This window comes from Sturnira hondurensis, unplaced genomic scaffold, assembly GCF_014824575.4.
Source record: "Sturnira hondurensis isolate 20B ecotype Veracruz unplaced genomic scaffold, ASM1482457v3 Scaffold0004271, whole genome shotgun sequence".
NCBI lineage: Eukaryota > Metazoa > Chordata > Mammalia > Chiroptera > Phyllostomidae > Sturnira > Sturnira hondurensis.
The window spans coordinates 7,594,220-7,614,075 of NW_028076902.1; the positions used below are offsets into that span (position 1 = coordinate 7,594,220).

General features: G+C 39.4%; 1 protein-coding gene across 3 annotated transcripts in view; it reads left to right on the forward strand.

Moving 5' to 3' along the window:
- Window positions 1–17,470, forward strand: part of GCNT2 (glucosaminyl (N-acetyl) transferase 2 (I blood group)) — a 103,720-nt gene extending 86,250 nt beyond the window's left edge. For all 3 annotated transcript variants that reach the window (XM_037045395.1, XM_037045397.1, XM_037045396.1), the window contains exons 2-3: window positions 10,187–10,279; window positions 15,239–17,470. In XM_037045395.1, the coding sequence (XP_036901290.1) occupies window positions 10,187–10,279; window positions 15,239–15,429 (284 nt within the window). In that variant the 3' untranslated portion in view covers window positions 15,430–17,470. The remainder of the gene's footprint in view (window positions 1–10,186; window positions 10,280–15,238) is intronic.
- The last annotated feature ends 2,386 nt before the right edge of the window (window positions 17,471–19,856 follow it).

Genomic DNA, 19,856 nt, shown 5'->3' on the forward strand with positions numbered 1-19,856 from the left:
TTGCTTTACAGTAAAAAAAGCAATGTCTTTTATAGCTGTATGTCTCCATGATTTTAATAGAGGGTTTATGTTATCAACCATTTATTGAGTAGCTATGTGTGCTAGGCTGTATGCTAAGCACAACGTGCACATTATCTCACATGCACACAAACAAAATCTTGTGTGGTTTTGAAGGTTAATATATGATGTTTCAAGAATATTACACAACTGTTGAAGGTCACACAGGCAGTAATAGCAGATAGTGATTTGAAATGCCTTCTGTTTGACTTGAAAGCCTGTGCTGTTAACATGTATAAATAATATCATAATAAACATTTTCATATACAGATTTTAACACTTTAAGAATTATTTCCTGATTCCTTCATTTAATGTGACGCAGGGTTGCTTCCTGCCTATTTTAAGTAAATATTTTAAATAATGTAAGATAAAAGCTTATCTTACATTGAGTGGTGTGGACCACTTATTTTTTTTTATTTTTTTTTAAATTTATTTAATTATTTTTCAAGTACAGTTTTCTGTCTATTACTCCCAACCCATCCCACTCCCCCCATGCTCCCCCCTCCCTCCCATTTCCACCCTTCTTAGTTGTTGTCCATGTATCCTTTATATTTGTTCCTCTAAATCCTTCCCCTATTTCCCCTGAAATTCCCTTCACTCCCCCCCTCTGGTCACTGTCCCCCTATTCTGTATTTCAGTGTCTTTGGTCATATTTTGCTTGCTTGTTTGTTTTGTTGTTTAGCTTCCTGTTAAAGGTGAGATTATATGGTATTTGTCTTTCGCTGCCTGGCTTATTTCACTCAGCATAATGCTTTCCAGTTCCATCCATGCTGTTGCAAAGGGTAGGAGCTCCTTCTTTCTTTCTGCTGCATAGAATTCCATTGTGTAAATGTACCATAGTTTTTGGATCCAGTCATTTACTGATGGGCACCTAGGTTGCTTCCAACTCTTGGCTATTGTAAATTGTGCTGCTATGAACATTGGGGTGCAAGACCACTTATATTTAGAAGCTGAGGTGTTTTCTTTTTAATAAGTTGAAAACAGTTTAATTTAAAAGCTGTTTTTTGCTGGTGGGTAGAGACACGCTGTGAGTCCAGCAGCGGTGCTGGGACCTTGGTAGGGCTCTCTATGGAGCAGTTGTTGAGGTATACTAAATCTTCACTGCGGACCTCTCTGTGGGATTACAGTTGGAACTTCCAACAGGCTTTCCAACGCTCACAACAGCAGCAGAGTGGGTGGATACTACATTCTCCTCCTCCCAGGACAAAATTGGAATTACTGAATTATAGAACAATCATCTTTTTAAACAAATTTATTTTTAGAGAGAGGGGAAGGAAGGGGGAAAGAGGGAGAGAAACATCCATTTGTGGTTGCCTCTTGCATGCTCCCCACTGGGGACCTGGCCTGCAACTCAGGCATGTGCACTAACTGGGAATTGAACTGGGGACCCTCTGGTTTACAGGCTGATGCTCCAACCACTGAGCCATACCAGCCAGGGCCAGAAATCATCTTGAATAGCCAACTGAAGACTAGCTGAAAAGAAGTCTTATAACCAAGGATTTCCAGAAGGCTATGCTAAGAGACAAAGAAGGACACTGCACAATGATGAAGGGAACAATCCAACAAGAGAACATAACCCTAGTAAACATTTACTCATCCACTATATGAGCAACTAAATATGTAAAGCAAATCTTAATGGACTAAAGGGAGAGATCAACAGAAATATAGTTGTAGTTAGGGATTTTAACAACCACTGATTTCAATGGATAGATCTTCCAGACAGACAACCAACAGAGACAGTGGCCTTAAATGACACTCTTGATCAAATGGATTTAATTGATATCTTTGGAGCATTTTACCCCAAATCATCAGAATATACATTCTTTTCAAGTGCACATGGAATATTTTTTAGGGTAGATCATATGTTAGGACACAAAACAAGTCTCAATATATTTAAGATGATTGAAATCATATCAAGCATCTTCTCTGACCAGATGGTGTGAAACTAGTTATCAATCAAAGAAAAGGCCTGAAAAACACCCAAAGATGTGGAGGCTAAACAACATGTTACAAAACAATGAATGGGTAACAATATGACCAAGGAAGGAATAAAAAGATACCTGGAAACAAATGAAAACTATAACACAACAACTCCAAATCTATAGGACAGAGTGAAAGCAAGCCTGATAGGGAAACTCATAGCGTTACAGGCCTCTCTCAAGAAACAAACAAACAACTCATATAAATAATCAAAATTTACACTGGAAAGAGAACAACAAGAAAAGCTCAAAGGGAGTAAAAGGAAGGAAATCATGGTGATCAGAGCAGAAATAAATGATACAGAGTCTGAAAAAAATACAAAAGAGGAATGAAACCAAGAGCTCGTTCTTTGAAAAGATAAACAAAATTGACAAACCTTTACCCAAATTCATCAAGAAAAATAAGAAAGAAGACCTAAATAAATAAAATCAGGAATGAAAGAGAAATAACTGACGCCAAAGAAATACAAAGAATTGTAAGAAAATATTACAAACAACTGTATGCCAACAAATTGGACCTGGGCAAAATGGATAATATCTAGAAACATACAATCTTCCAAAACTGAATCAGGGAGACCCAGAGAATCTGAATTGACAGATGACAACTACTGAAATTGAAGTAGTGATTTAAAAACTCCCAACAAACAAAAGTCCTGCATCAATGGCTTACAGGTAAACTTTATCAAACATTCAAAGAAGAACTAACACCAATTCTTCTCAAACTATTCCAAAAAATTTATGAGGATGGTATATATGCACCCCTCTGTTCATTAAAGTGTTATTCACAATCACCAAGATTTGGAAGCAGCCCGAGTGCCAATCAGTAGGTGAGTGGATAAAAAAGCTGTGCTGTATTTACACAAGGGAATACTACTCATCTCTTAAACAGAAGGACACTTATGTTTTGTGACAGAATGGATACACCCGGAGAGCATTGTGGTAAGTGAAATAAGCCAGTCAGAGCAAGACAAGTACCATATGATATCACTCATGTGTGGAATCTAATGAATAAACTGAACAATCAAAATAGAGACTCACAGATAGAGCTCAGGATGACAGCTGTTGGGGCTGGGCTGTGTCATACATTCTTTCAAGTTAGTGTTTTGTGTTTCTTCAGATAAACTCCCAGAAGTGGAATCACTGGGTCATAGGCAGTTCTATTTTTAATTTTTTGAGGTTACTCCATGCTGCTTTCCGCAGTGGCTGCACTGACCTGCATTGCCACCAACAATATGCAAATGATGTGTTATAGAATTGTTCACATGCAACCTATATAACTTTGTAAACCAGCATCATCCTAGTAAATACAATAAAAAGGAGAAAAGGAATAATTTCTTTCGTTTTTATGAAACTATTGGTTTAAAGGGTTAAAGGAAATTGACAATTATGTTGGGTTTTCCTACCTTGTTTTCAAAAGAACTCTCCAGAGTTGTACCAATTCACAACACTGCCATTTAATTCTGAGAAAATCTCTTTCAATAAACTGAAATCAGCATTGACTTTTGACATTTAAAGGCAAAATTCTGTGTTTATTTAATAAGTCAAAAAGTACATATCTGAGCCTAAATAATTAGCAGTTGCTAGAATTTGTTACCAGATAATAGGTCTCCGCAAATGTGGGCCACACTGTGTAAGAACGATAAGAAAGTCAAGTCAATATAAATAAAGCTTATGTTTCAAAGAATCATCTTCATTTATTCAACAAATGCAGTTATTTGACTAATGAAAGCTGAGTCCCAAGAAAAACCTTTCTGGTTACTCTGTAAACTTTATCTCAAATCTTTTGTTTAAATAAGCCTATGAAGAGGAAATAGGAGAATTGGACTTTAAAGTTTAAAATGTTGGTGTGTCCGTTTTGCCACATCCCAGAAAGAATAAAAAATAGATCTTTCCTAGGATACCTGTGAATTGAGGATAGACTGTTACCCATACACCTCACAACTACCTTCCTAGAATCTTGATGGTCAATAATTATAATCATAACAGCTACAACAATAATACAGTCATCTAGTCCAGTATTTTTAAAATAGTATTTGCATACCATTAGTGGATCCAGAAATCACTTTGTCTAGAGTTTTTAACTTGAAGCTAGACCAGAAAATAATGTAAAATAAGCAAGTGCATTGCATGTAATAAGCCTAAGAATTATTTTGTAAAACTTTTGTTTGCGCTTTGAGTGTATGATGGTGGTTTGCAGTCTGAAAGGTTGACAAACCACTGATATAATCTACCTACTCCATTCGAAAGGTGAGCCTGAGTGCCATTAAATGATGTACAAGGATACAGAGCTGGTTAATGACAAAGCTGCGATGAGAACCAAATCCCTCAGTTCCACAGCCAGTGTCTATGACATCATGGGGTTTGCTGGAGGCAAATCTCTCAAAGAAAAACAGGAAACAGAGTTAGGCTTAGTAGATGCTTGTATAGACTAGAGGAAACAATTGGATGTTGGCACAGGTGGCAGGATCAGTAGCTTTGGGTCTCCACATATCTTTTCATTCAAGCCAAATTAAATTATTCACTGAATGTATAGTGGATACACTATATATTTAGGCTATTCAATCTTTTGCTTGCCATTATCTCTTCAAAATACAACTAAATGAGGCCCACACATTATTTGAATTGAGCTGTCACCAGAAATCTTCAGTGTTTTTCTTCCCACTGAGCTCATTGTATCAGGCAAGACAGATGTGGGGAGTAAGATGATTGATGGGTCATCTTATTGATGACCCAATAGCCTCACCTAGGCTATTGCCAGAGGGCAAGCTGACACAGTCTGGCCCTCGCTGAAAGGGTAGAAATACATTTAGGTACTGAGAAGTAGAACATTATTTCACCATAAATTATGGTGGCCTATAGGGAAACCAAGGTAGCAACCAGGCCTGTCTGACCCACACAGAAGCTGAATGGTCCTCACCATCAGCACTAAAGACTGAGTTGATGGGACAACCTTTTGTGCCATACTCATTTATTCATTCCTTTAACATTGATCCAGTGTTTCCTGGGGGCCAGATGCTGTGACATGAAGGGCACTGTGAAGACTGACCTGCTCAACAAGGCTTCTCCCTATAACAGCTGGGCCGATGGTCTTCAAAGAGCTGATTAAAATGCACATATTTGATATATTCCTGAAGTTGGTCAAGTTTGTAACATTAATTGAAGGATGTAAAGGCATGTAGCACCAGCTTTCTTCATATCAGTAGAATTTGATGGAGAATAAGAGAGTGGGCCTAACTCAGAAACTTGATGAAGGCTGAGAGGACTTCAAGGAGAGGAGGAAAAGGATCTGTGTCCCCTTCACAGCACTGATGATTGCCCAGAACTTTTGAGACTTGGTAATGCCTAGGAATCCTCTGGGGAGCTTGTGGAGATGTTCATTCTGGTGCAGGAGGTCTGGATGGGGCCCGAGATTCTGCATTTCTAACAGGTTCCCAGATGATGTGTCCTAGCCAAGAACCACGCTGAAAAGGCAAGGCTTTATGTCCATTTCTGGAGACATTTGTGTGTCTCAGTATTATTTGTAAAAAGAGACAAACTGGAATGCAATTTAATCTGTGTTTGACCTTCCTGCTTCTGCTTCAAAAAATGTCATTTTTTATGCACAAACATGAATAATATTTAAACAGACAAACTTGAGATTTGTCATAAAAAAGTATAGAAGTTGAGGTTTGAAATTTTATTAGCAGGAGGTTAATAGATGTTATGTGTTTATTTTAAAGACACCAGTCATTAATTATGAATGTCACTATTTTTTCTCCAGAATAATAGAATGTGATTCTAAGGAAGAGTCCGTTTGTGTTGATAGATGTCAGTGAGAATGACAGAGGAAGAAAAATATCTTGCTCTTTTAAATGTGTAATCAGTGAAAAGAGTGTAGGGGACTTTTCACCATGACACTGTTGAATTCACACTTTTCTGCTGTAGTTATTTAATTGAAATATTAATCCAATCTTGCTGGCATGAATAAATATACTAAATTACCTCTTTGTTTTCCAGACTGCCCTCTCCCCACCCCATCTTAACCAAGGCAAGCTTTATTCCAATTTTTTAAAAATGTGTGCTGAGAACAAAACAAAGAAGCTACTTTGGAGATAGGCAAACACGTAAATGAATTTTTAAAGTATTGAATGTAAAGCAAAACAGTGGGAGAAATATTGCTTAATAAATAGCATTTTTCCCAAATATTTGACATGCATGAGCAAAGTTTCCCAGTTTGGCAGCCAGAAAACAATACTGACTTGTACAAAGTCCTTAGGGATAAAGACTCGTGCTAGTTTACAGAAGTGCTGTGCAGAATTTAATTTTAGTTGGGAAACTTCTGTACAATTCTGGATTTATATCATCATATGATTATCATGTGGCATCAGGGCAAAAGTACAGAACCTTTTTTTCTTCTGAAAATACACGTTTTTGTTTATATTCTTAAAGAGGAAATATTTTTATATGCCTATCCAATTAAACTTCTTTAAAAAATGTTAGTTGTGTCTAATTTTTTTCCTTGTTAAAAAATATGCATCATCTTGGGTCACTTTTTCTCATTAACATGTATTTAGTTTTTTATTTGCCACCATAACAATTTTCACAAATTTATCACCTTAATGAACATAAATGTATGCAGTTCGGCAGGTTGCAGGTCCAAGATTGGTCTCAGCAAGCTAAGATCAGGTGTTGATGGGGCTGTTTCTTTCTGTGGGGTCTGGACAGGATCTGTTTCCTGTGTTTTCCATCTTCTGGAGACCCCTGCATTCCTTAGCCCCTTCCTTCGTTTTTAAATGGCAAAGACGAGTTGAGTCCTCATAACACACCAGTGCAATCAATTCTCTTGCTGACTTCTTTTATTGTTAAAGTCCCTATGATTACATTGGGCCCACCCGGATAAATCAGGATACTCTCCCTATTTCCCAGTTTAAGGTCAGCTGAGTAGCAACCTTAATTCCCCTTTACCACGTAAAACAACATATTCTCAAGTTTCAGGAGTGAGGATACAGACTTCTTTTTAAAAATATATATTTTATTGATTACGCCATTACAGCTGTTCTACCCCCACTTCATTCCCCTCCACCCTGCACACCCCTTCCCCACCATTCCCCCCTTTCCTTTATGTCCATGTGTCACAAATTCTTTAGATTCTACATTTCCCATATTATTCTTGCCCTCCCCCTGTCTATTTTCTACCTAACATCTATGCTACTTATTCTCTGTACCTTCTCCCCCCTTTTCCTCCTCCCACACCCCTGTTGCTAACCCTCCATGTGATCTTCATTTCTATGGTTCCACTCCTGATCTAGCTGTCCTCTTAGTTTGCTTTTGTTTTAGGTGTGGTTGTTAATAACTGTGAGTTTGCTGTCCTTTCATTGTTCATATTTTTCATCTTCTTTTTCTTATATAAGTCCTTTTAACATTTCATATAATAAGGGCTTGGTGATGGGTGATGATGAACTTCTTGAATTTGATCTTATCTGAGAAGCACTTTATCTGTCCTTCCATTCTAAATGAAAGCTTTGCTGGATAGAGCAATCTTGGTTGTAGGTCTTTGGATTTCATGACTTGGTATACTTCTTTCCAGCCCCTTCTTGCCTGTAAGGTCTCTTTTGAGAAATCCACTGACAGTCTGATGGGAACTCTTTTGTAGGTGACTGTCCCCTTATCTCTTGCTGCTTCTAGGATTCTCTCCTTCATTTTAATCTCGGCTAATGTAATTATGATGTGCCTTGGTGTGTTCCTTCTTGGGTCCAACTTCTTTGGGACTCTCTGGGCTTCCTGGGCTTCCTGGAAGCCTATTGCCTTAGCCAGATTGGGGAAGTTCTCCTTTATTGGTGTTCAAATAAGTTTTCCACTTGCTTTTTCTCTTCCCCCCTGGTACCCCTATAATTCGGATGTCGGAGCATTTAAAGATGTCCTGGAGGTTCCTAAGCCTCTCCTCATTTTTTTGAATTCTTGTTTTCATATTTTTCTGTTTGGTCATTTCTTCGTTGTTTTTTTTTTTGTCCACTCCTTTGATTTGAGTCCCAGTTTCCTTTCCATCACTGTTGGTTTCCTGTGCATTTCCCTTCATTTCAATCAGTTTAGCCTTCATTTGTTCCTCTAATTTGTGACTAAAATTAACCAATTCTGTGAGCATCCTGATCACCAGTATTTTGAACTGTGCATCTGAAAGGTTGGCTATCTCTTGGTCACTTAGAATTATGGGCTCTGGGGCATGGAGTTCTTCTTCAGCCATGTTTTGGTCTGTCTGCACCTGTTGTGTATGAGGAGCGGAGCCCTAGGTGTTCACCAGGGCAGGGCAACTCAGTGGCTGGGTTGTGACGTGGGGGCGGGGTCAAAGGGGAGCAATGGCGGTTTTCTCTGCTGCTTCCCACTGCTGGAGCCTGCGTGGTCTGTCTCACCGCTTGCTCCTTTGCTGGTTTATCTGTGCGCGAATGTGTGACCATGGTCAACCTACCACCTTGCACCCTCACTGGGTCCACCTGTTGCTACCCCACACCTGGGATCTGCCCACGGCTGCCTGTGCACCTGGGTTGGGGGATCTTTCCTGCCCGACCCCACTCCACTGCTGGCTCCGCCCCTCTTACCGGTCCTGGTGAATGGTTTGTTGTTGTCGGACTTCTGTATAGTTTGATTTTCTGTGTTTGGCTGCGTTTTTGTTACTAAAACTTTGTTGTTTTTAAACTTGGTTGTGCAAGAAGGCACAGTGTTTCCACCTAGCCTCCATCTTGGCGGAAGTTCAGACTTCTTTAAGTATATGAGTATGTTTGGGGAGGGGAGCCATTATTCTGCCTACTGCAGTATGCCTTATCAACATTTAATGTCTAAAAAGAAAGGACTGTTGCAATTTTAATACAGATATCACTTGTGTAATGCCATTAGATCAAAACTATGTTCAGATCAAATTTCTCACTGGTGAAAATTGCTGTGGCTCTTTTGAAGTAAAATATGCCTTCTCTAGTTGCATTTGCATTGATTCCTGTATACTCCTTTCCCAGTAATAAAAATCTTGGGGCACAACTACCCCATGTGATTAAATTGACCCTTTGATTTCCGGGAACTATCCAAAATTTAATGAGAAGAAGAGGGTTATTTGAGGTAGCTTAGCACAGTGTTTCTCAAACAGGGCAATTTTGCTCCCCCAGGGGATATTGGGCAATGTCTGAACATTTTTTATTATCACTATCAGAGGCTATGTATTACTAGACTCTAGTGGGTAGAGGTCAGGAGTGTTGCTAAACATCATGCAATGCACAGGACGGGGCCTACAACAATGGATTATTCAGCCCAAAGTGTCCATTAATAATGCCAAGTGAGAGAAACCTTCACTTAGCCAGGTGACAACGTAAAACTCCCTTCCCCTTTTTAAAGGTAATTGTTTATGTTTTAAAACAGGCCAGCAACAGCATTTGGTCAAAGACCAACAGAAAGAAATAGAGGAGATGAGTGGATCAGTGTACACCAATCTCGTAGGGAAAACTCAAAGCTCAAAACCCATTGTTTGGGATAGAAAATTCATCATCTTTATTGGGCAGGCAGGAATCATGTCTAGTTTCTCTCTGTCCCCAGTTCTCAGCACATTGTTTGTCAATCCCAAATGCTCAAGAAGCACGTAAAAAGAAACTATAGTGTGTTAAAAGATTTATTTATGGGTTCTAAACATAGTGAACAAGATGTCTTCCTTTTGTATGCCTAATATTGCAACTCTGTATAAGAGCAACCAGGGAATTGCTCTCTTATCTGCACTAAGAACCTAGAGTAGCCTGCTTCCTGGGCCTTCACTATACACTAGAAGCAATCTAGAAAGTCCTAAAAAAAATTAACATTAGCATTTAAAGTAAGCTTAGTTAAAGGCCATTGAGACACCAAAACTCCCCAACTTTCTCTTCTACATTCTGGTTTTACACTACAATATTTCTTAAGTTCCACTTTTCAGGCTTGATCATACACTATGAAAAATCAGTAGACTGCTTTTACTGGTGGCAAGGCCAGGCTTGTAACTACCAGCCATTCATGTCATAAGCCTTTGGGGTCTTGCAACAATGATGAAAAATCTGATGTGAAAGATAACACTGAAAGAAAATGACTTGTGGGGTCAACAGATGAAACTGACACCCTTCTCTCTTGGTTCTTGTTTATGCTTTTCTTTTTTATTAACATTGCAGGTGTCCCTGGCTCCATGCCAAACGCATCATGGACTGGTAACCTCAGAGCCGTCAAGTGGATTGACATGGAAGATAAACACGGAGGTTGCCATGGTGAGGCATTTGTTTCACATTTTGAGGCCATATCGCTGGTTGGTGCTGGCATGAAGGCAGTTGTGGAATACAGGGTTCTCGCTGAGAAAACTGCTGGTGTCTTTAGACCTATCTGTGGGTTATTAGAAGAGTAGTTAGAGGCTTTAAGACACAGTCTTTTAAAAGTAGATTTAAGCATTTCACAGACCTTGTCCAGGTAGGTTCAAATTATAATGCTACTTTCTTCTTGCTAGTTTCTGCTCTCTTATTACTGTTTATTTCTCTTTTTGTTCTATTTGAGAGTGCAGCAGTCAGGAGAGGAAAGTGGGCAGGGTCCGTAGTGGTGGCATGCCGTCACCACGGAGCAGGCTGGAGCCCCACGCATCCTGTCAGCCTCTGCTCCCTCCACAGGCAGGCTTCCGGTTGGGAGGTGTTTGCTGCAGCTCCAGCACGATGGCAGGTGACACCAATGAGAGATTTCTCTTCCAATGGATGAGAACTTGAAATTTTAAGTAGTTTCATTTCTGTAGTATCTTATGAAGAGGGGTTATTATTAGTCCTGTATACATTTCACTCAAACTATTGCCTGGTACATGGTAGGCATGTGTATTTGTCTGCTAGGGATAACAACAAATTCATTTTATACACAACCACAGACCAGGTGGCTTACACAAAGGAAATTTATTTCCTCACTGTCCTGGAAGCTAGAATCCAAGAGCAAGGTGTCCCCAGGTTTGGTTTCTTCAGAGGCCTTTCTCCTTGGCTGATAGATGGCCATCTTCTCCCTGTGTCTTCACATGATCATCCCTCTGTGTGTGTCTTTGTCCCAATCTCTTCTAGTGAGGATACCAGTCCTACTCATATAGCCTCATTTTAACTTAATTACCTACTTTCGATATAGTCTGAGGTATTGGGGGTTAGGACTTCAACATATGAATTTATGGGAGGGGACACAATTCAGTCCATAATAGCACACAATTAATATGTATTCAGTGAGTGAGTGATTAAGTGAATGAATGGATGAGAGAATATGGAAGTTTGACAATTTTCCCCTGTGAAAATGAGGCTTTTCTTTCTCCACCCTCCTATTCAATCCATGGCTTCACTGACTGGTCCATCTCATCTACACTTAACTGTAGACTGCTGCATCTCTACACCTCTCAGCCTCATTCTTCTGAGTCCTCTCCCACTGTGGGTGGCAGTGTCCTCACATCACTGTACAGAAATTTCAATCCATTCTTTAGCACATTCATACCTTTACCTCAATTATCCTACATTTTCTCTGGGGCTCAGTTCTTGCCACCCGCCTTCATTCTTATTACGGCCTGCCTGTCTATTGGAAGGAGGAGAATGGGGAAGAGATTGCTTTGCTCTTAGAAAATGGACCATCACCATCAGTCAGAGTCTGAATATTTGAGATCTGTTGTCTTCTCCACATCCTTCTATAACCCCCATTATCCTCCTTCTAGGACCTCGGCAGTCATCCTCTTATCTGCTTTTTCATCTTCTCTCCTGTTGCAGCACTTGAGGACTTCTGCATCCATGACGGGTACCCAAGTCACATTCCTTTGCAGCTCTAGCCCTCCCCTACCACAGAAGCTCCCATTCCCACTGCACAGCAGCCATGCCCACCCCCCAAATTGAGCCTTACCTTAATCTTCTTGTCATCACCTGTATCCAGGTCCTATCCCAGCAGAGAGGGTATAGGCTAGTCATGTTTGCATTTTTGTAGGAACATTTACTGATCACGTGGCAGGTGTGGCCATGAGCATAGCCCTTGGCCAGGAACCTATACTGGGTACAAAGCTTGGGTAGTCCAAGTGCCCCTCAGACAAATATCTCATTTTTCTTCTTTTGGTACGTTATGCCAATGAACACCTGCAAGTCTTATCAGGTTCAGAGTGTAAAAATTATTTGTCCCCCAAACCTCCACTGAGGGAAAAGAAAAGATCATAACCCAAAGGAAGTAGAATATTGCATGACAAATCAGCAAGTCAGTAATATAGTCTGGACCTTTCCCCCTTGGCAACAAATAATAGGGTTTGTTCCAAACCCGAGTGCACACAAACTTTATAAGCCCTCTTAGCACTTAGAATCACAGAGCACCATTTTAGCTCTATGGTCTTGAACTTAGAGCTTTCATCTCTGATTACCATCTCTTTGTTACCCTACTAATTTCCTTCACCAATTTACATACCATATGCATTTACTTTTTCCCAAGAGCAGAATAGAAGCTCCAAGAGGGCTAGTATTTTTGACCAAAGTGTTCATTGCTTTATCTCTATGTAAAATATGTTGTTTTTGTTGTTGTTTTAAATGTATTTGCTTTTTTTAAATTAGGATTTCCAGAGGTTCAACTTTTCTTGCTTCTTTTACTAGTTTCCTTCCAAGGACTCCTTGTCTAGTCTGTGTACTCTGTCAGCCATCCCATGCTGTTTTCACTAACTTTTTAGGTTCCCTTGCCATTTGACCCTATAAGGCTGATTCCTGCCCTTAATCGTTACCATCACCCACTTTTCGCCACTTGTGTTTCCCTAAACAGAACATCACTGGAGAATGGATAAGGGACCTGCCATCTAACCAGCTAGGTGCTCCTGGCTGCCTACTTATTCTTGTATTTACCTCGTTATTTTCCTGGTGCCCTTCTCACATACACCATTTTAGCTTCCCCCCTCAACTTTAAGCTCTCAATCTCATACTAAACCAGCCTTTCCTCTATCAAAAAATGAACATTTCAGCTCTAGGAAGAACTTTTAAGACATTTCATCAAATTGCCCTTATCAATTACTTTTTAAAATCATTCTTTTACTCCATCTTAGGGTATTTTGGGTACATTCTCTTACTGTTCTCTCTTGGTTCAAGAGGAAAAGTTACCCACCCTCATAACTGAGGTCACCATCTGTGGTCTCAGTTATGTGGTGTGGGTCCCCTTAAATTACATTCTTGCTCTCTTGCATTCTCAGTGTTTCCCCTCTGCTGATTCTTTTTCTTCTCTCTGGTAGTATGAGCTCTGCAAGTCCCACCTCTATCCTGAAGACCAAGTTGTCTGTATACCCTCTGCCTGATACAAACTGAAGTATTCTCTCCTGTTCACTTCCATTTTCTTAAGCATGGATATGCTGCCTATGCATTCAGTTCCTCTCACCACCAAATTATTCTTAAACTTCTTACCCAGTTATTCTTTAACTTCTCATCACTCTGGCTCCTTTCCCCAGTGACTTCACTCTCTATTGAATTTCCTCCCTACCGTGCTGAATTAATCATCAAGACCTGTCAGTCCTTCTGTGTCTGTCTCTAATATCCTTTCTTTCCTACTCACGGCAACCATCAACTTTGAATGACCTTTCTGGTTTCCATTAAGTTTGTAGTCTCTTGATCAATTTCTAATATACCCTGCAAAGGTCTGCAAAATTAATCTTACTGAAACGAGTTTCATCATTTGGTTCTTCTATTAAAAAATCGTTTGACTCTTAACAATTATGGGATAAAAAAGGCCCAAGCCTTTATTCTGTTTTATGTCAGTCATCCATATTAGTTCTATTACCTACCAAAAAACCTCTGAAAAAAAATTCCAACTTCCTACCATTCTTGTTTCTAACCCATTCCCCAATAAAACTTGCTATTCTAGCAGAAAATTCCTGCCTTGACATTTTTTTCAGAGGAATTTTTCTCCACCTGTAACCACCTGATGTCCTTCTGCATCCTTTTATTCAAAAATTATAAATTTAACACCTAATATTTGCCTGGCTCTGTTCCAGATACAGGGGACATAGAAGTGAACAATCTGAAATTCCAGCTCTTCTGGAGCTCATATTCTCATCTGGAGAAAAACAATCTTAACAGTTCTCTGTTAAAGAAGACAATAAAAAAAGTAGTATTTTTCTTCATGGCACTGCTTATACATAAACTGAGAAAATGAAAATTAATCAGGGAAGGTGGAAAGGAGATCAGACACCCTCACTGAGAAGATGGCCTGGAAGCAGAGGTCTGGGGTGTTGAGAGGGAGCCTTGAGGATGTCTGGGGAAAGGGGGCGGTGCAGGGGAGGAAGAGCAAACAGGGATTCTCAAGTAGAGCATGCCTGGTGTGCTTGGGACCAATAAGGAGGCCATTGCATCCATAACAGGTGAGCAGTGGTTATTAAGGGTTATAAGTGATTGAGCAAGTGGTAGAGGTAAGTCCAGGTTATGGAGGGGCTAGACTCTGAGAAGTCTTAAATGCCATTCTAAGATTTTGGCTTTTATTCCACTGAGATGAGAAGCCATTGAAGCAGAGGAGACATGGCTGATACGCTCAGAATACATGAACTGGTGAGGTGGAGGCAGTGGAAACCAATTATTATTGCAACAACTCAACACAGGAAGATGGAGATGGCTTAGAATAGGATGGGAGTAGTAGAAAAGTAGTCAAATTCTCAGTAGTTTGAAAGTTGAGCTGACAGAATTGCTGTAAGATTGAACGTGGGGTGTGAAAGAGGGGAGAAGTGCTTGAAGCACCAAACAATAGAATTGCTGTGGATCTCGACAGGGAAGACCTGGACAGGATTAAGGAGTGCGGTCCTGATGTGTTGTATTGGTTGGGTTTATGACTCATCTAGGCACTTGGAGAGACTAGGCCGGAGCTCCAGGAAGCAGCCTGACCAGTGAAGCCTATAAGGATATCTGTGCACTTCTGGAACTTCTCATCCCTGCGTCTTAATTTGTTAATGCATGAATTGGCTCATGATGCCTAGTATGTTATTGCTTTGTGTTGTGTAACTCTCATTTTCTTCAAATGTGTATTTGTACCTCTTGTTTTCCTATAAAGAATTGAACTTCTTTGTAGGCTGGACCGACACAATCATGTTTCATTAGAATCTCACAGCACCTGGCCAGTTTTAGGTACTCAGTAGTCAGGCACTAACTCTTCCACCGTGCAAGTTTACTACCCCTGACTTTTGAAAGCAAGCCTGTTTTGACTGTGTCTTGTTCTTTCCTTTGCAGGCCACTATGTACATGGCATTTGTATCTATGGAAATGGAGACTTAAAGTGGCTGATTAATTCACCAAGCCTTTTTGCTAACAAGTTTGAACTCACTACATACCCACTTACTGTAGAATGCCTAGAATTGAGACTTCGAGAAAGAACCCTAAATCAGAGTGAAACTGCAATACAATCCAGCTGGTATTTTTGATCTACTGCAACTCATGGTGGAAGGAAATCGCAATTGGGAGGAAGAGCCTTTGTGAGAAGACTTTGCCTTGGTTAACATTTTAAGGACTAAGGTTATGATTTCAGAAGCTGGGTGCCCTATTACATGTTACAATATCCACTGCACACTGTGAAATACATTAACAGGAAGGCTGCATGGAACAATCCTGGCACTTTGGCTGCTCTGGCTGTTTCTAGATGCTCACCTCTATGTCCATTTGTTGTTCTGATCAAGGATCAATGTCAGTGCCCTCATATCGTTGCATCGGATAGTCATCATATATAAAGGTTCTAATCAAAAGGAGGATTGTAGGTAATATAACTTAGGAAAATAGGAACTGGGTTTCTTCAAAGAGGCAGTCTTTTAAGACAGGTCTATAGTCACCTATTAATGAACACCGCTCTTTGCTCAACTGCACACAGACATAGAAGCAGCTTTCAGGGTAACTCATCTTCTCTAAAACTTGAGCTACTAGAACTGAGGACTAGATCCTGTTCCTAACTTTTAAAACTAGCATTTTCCGTTTACTTGTTTGAAGTTCTGTATAGAATACACGGTCATTAGGAGACAGGATGTGTTTTAAGACAGCAGTCCCTGCCAGGTCCTTCAGTAAAAGGACTTAGGAGAACAGGATATTTCTCGATTTTGTCAGAATGTGCCCTGATGCCTCAAAATGAATCACTTTCCTCTTTGTCACCACCCGCTCCACCACCACCAAAGCTTTCTTGCTTGCAAAATGGAGACCAAATTCTATCCGTAGTGTTTTCTGAGTGGCTTTACAATGCCTGGTACTGATAAAAATGCCTAGATGTTTAAGAGCTTTCATTTGTGGTTGAGCATCTGTCTCATTTATCCCTTATCTATTCACTCATCCAGTTCGTTCAGCATCCAGTCAATAAATATTTCTTGAGTGTCTATTATACACCAGACATGTGCTGAGACAAAGCAGGAAAATTAAGATGGAAGCTTTTTCACTCTAAAAATCTTGGTAATAATGTTAACATTGGAAAGACTTCTATAGAGAACCTTAAACAATGGTTGTATTCTGATACATTCACACATAGGATTGTAGATTGTGATATCAGTAATTACAAATTGAGGTTTAAATCAGAGATTACTTGAAAGACCGGGAGGAGGAGACAGAAGCTAAAGAGCCTATTGTGTTCAGGGCATTCTGCTAGCTCACCATTCAAATCTCACAACTCTCCTGTGAGGTCCTCATTATTTATCCCCGTGTTGCAGATGAGGTCAGTGAGGCTTAGAGAGGCTGTTGCTAAGCAGCCTCTCTAAGAAATAAGAAAGCCTCCAACTAAGAAATAAGTTCCTGTCTGACAGTTGGGATTCTCCTATTTAGTCCATTTCCTGAGGTAGAATATTAGAGAAGGTGAAATGTAGCCATATTTACTGTACCAGAGAAGGTAGGTTTTAAGAATGATCTCAGTGTTAAAATTGAGAAAAGGTCCCATCACCTCAGAACACTGTGAAGTCTGTGTTTGTATTCCACTGGTCTATTGAGTTCCTCAATATTTATTCTGATGAAAAACATTTACTACAACTAGTGATACATTTAATTAATGCAGTTTTTTTCTCTTTATTCTGTAATTGTACCTGTTGAAAGTTAATCATATTTAAAGGGAGTGACTTTGAAATAAAGTTTTCTTTGCTCCTGCTGCTTAAAGAGATGGAACTATATTGGGAGGTGAAGGGCTGAGGGGAGGGAACACAGTGAGAACTAATGACAGAGTCACTTTTCAACTTATTCAAATGACACCACCTGAAAAGAAGAAATGTTTTACACTGGATCTTTCTCATGTAGAATGGGAAATCTTTTGGAATAGATGTTTACATGTTTGTTGCTGGTCACCCCTCCTGTGTCTTTAATACTTTAACATTGGAAGAGTGTAGTGTTGGGCTAGTGGGTTTCTCCTCCCCGTGGAGATGCCCCAAAACTACTGAATCTGTGTTTGATTTCAATAATGTTTCACATTGTTTCCTTGGAAATAAATTAATATATTATTTTCCACCTTTGGGGCTGTTGTGTATTTTTATTTGACGGTTGGTTAATATTCACCGTATAGCATGTTTTACAAGATAATTCTCCTAGCATTTAAAAATATATAAATAAGCATACTTATACATGCACAAACCCATGTCTAAAAAATGTCCATCCACTAAAAAAATAATTAGATTTTCCCTTTTTGGAGTGTTTGGAAGAGTTTTGAGAAAGATAGGAAAGACCTTCCTGGTGTGGCTCAGTTCCTTGGGTGTTGTTCTGTAAAGTAAAAAGGTCACTGGTTCAATTCCTGGTCAGGGCACATGCCTGGGTTGCAGGCTCAGTCCCCATTCTGAGTGTGTACAGGAGGCAACTGATCAATGTTTCTTTTTCACATCAATGCTTTTCTTCCTCACTTTCTCTTTCCACATATTGCTAAACAAATGTATTGCTAAACAAATATTACATCTACTAAACAAATGGAAAATGATAGAAATACTAAGGAAAATAACTCAAAGGCAATTTTGTGCATCAATTTTTAAAACAAATATTTTAAAAACTAAAACAAAAAATATTTCAAACTACAAAAATATTTAAAATATACACATATATGCTCATCCTTGGCTAGTAGGGCTCGATTGGAGCATTATCCTGTAAACTGAAAGGTTTTAGGTTTGATCCCTGGTCAAGGCACATAGCTAGGTTTCAAGTTCAATCCCCAGTCTATCTTCAGTAGGGGCAGATACAAAAGGCCACTAATGGATGTTTCTCACATTAGTGTTTCTCTCTCTCTCTCTTTGTTAAAAGTATATTTTATTGATTATGCTATTACAGTTTTCCCAATTTTTCCCTTTTATCACCCCTCCACCCTACAATGCCCAACCCTCCAGCATCCTCCTCCACCCCCCTGCTTACTCCAGGTCCATGGGTTGTACATATAAGCTCTTTAACTTCTGTTTCCTATGCCATTCTTTACCTCTACCCATCTACTTTACGCCTACTAATTATGCTTCTTATTCCCTGTATCTTCTCCCCCATTCTTCCTCTCTGTCTCTGCACTGAAAACCCTCTTTATGATGTCTGTTTCTGTGATTCTATTCCTATTCTAGGGGTTTGCTTAGTTTTTGTTATCCTTTTTTTAGGTTCAGTTGTTGATAGTTGTGAGTTTGTTGTCCTTTTGCTGTTTATAGTTTTTGATCTTCTTTTACTTTTTAGATAAGTTTCTTTAACCTTCCATATAATAAGGACTTGGTAATGATGAACTCTTTTAACTTGACCTTATTTGGGAAGCACTTTGTCTGCCTTTCCATTGTAAATGACAGCTTTGCTGGATAGAGTAATCTTGGATGTAGGTCCTTGCTTTTCATGACTGAACTTCTTTTCAGCTCCTTCTTACCCACAAGGTCTCTTTAGAGAAATCAGCTGAGTCTTATGGCCACTACTTTGTAGGCAACTCTCTCCTTTCCTCTTGCTGCTTTTAAGATTCTCTCACTATCATTAATCTTGGGTAATTTAATGATGATGTGCCTTTGTGTGTTCCTCTTTGGGTCCAATTTCTTTGGGACTGTCTGAGCTTCCTGGACTTCCTGGAAGTCTATTTCCTTTGCCAGATTGGGGAAGTTCTCCTTCATTATTTGTTCAAATAAGTTTTCAACTTCTAGCTCTTCTTCTTCTTCTTCTTCTTCTTCTGGTACCTCTATAATTCTGATGTTAGAGTATCTAGAGTTGTCCTATAGGTTCCTAACCCTCTCCTCGTTTTCTTGAATTCTTGTTTCTTCATTCTGTTCCAGTTGGATGTTTATTTCTTCCTTGTGTTCCAGATCATTGATTTGAGTCCCGGTTTCCTTGCCTTCACTGTTAGTTTCCTGTATAATTTGCTTTATTTTGTTTTGGGTGGCCTTCAATTTTTCCTTCATTTTGTGACCAAATTCAATCACTTCTGTGAGCATCCTGGTCACCAGTGTTTTGAACTCTGCATCTCATAGGTTGGCTATCTCCTTGTCGCTTAGCTCTTTTTCTGGAGTTTTGATCTGTTCTTTCATTTGGGCTATATTTCTTTGTCTCAGTGTGCCTGCCATATGATTTCATTTATATGTGAAATCTAAAAAACAAAATAAATGAACAAGCAGAACAGAAACAGACTCATAAATACAGAGAACATTTTGACAGTCTATAAATGGGGGTGGTTTGGGGAATGGGTGAAAAAGGAAGAAATTAAGAAATAAAAATTGGTAGTTACAGAATGGTCATAAGGATGTAAAGCATAGAGATTGTAGTCAATAATATTATATAACCATATATGGTACCAGGTGGGTACTAGATTTATCAATGTGATCTCTTAGTAAGTTATATAATGTCTAATAAGAGGGTTGTATTCCTGAAACAAATATAATATTGTATGTCAATTGTACTTGAC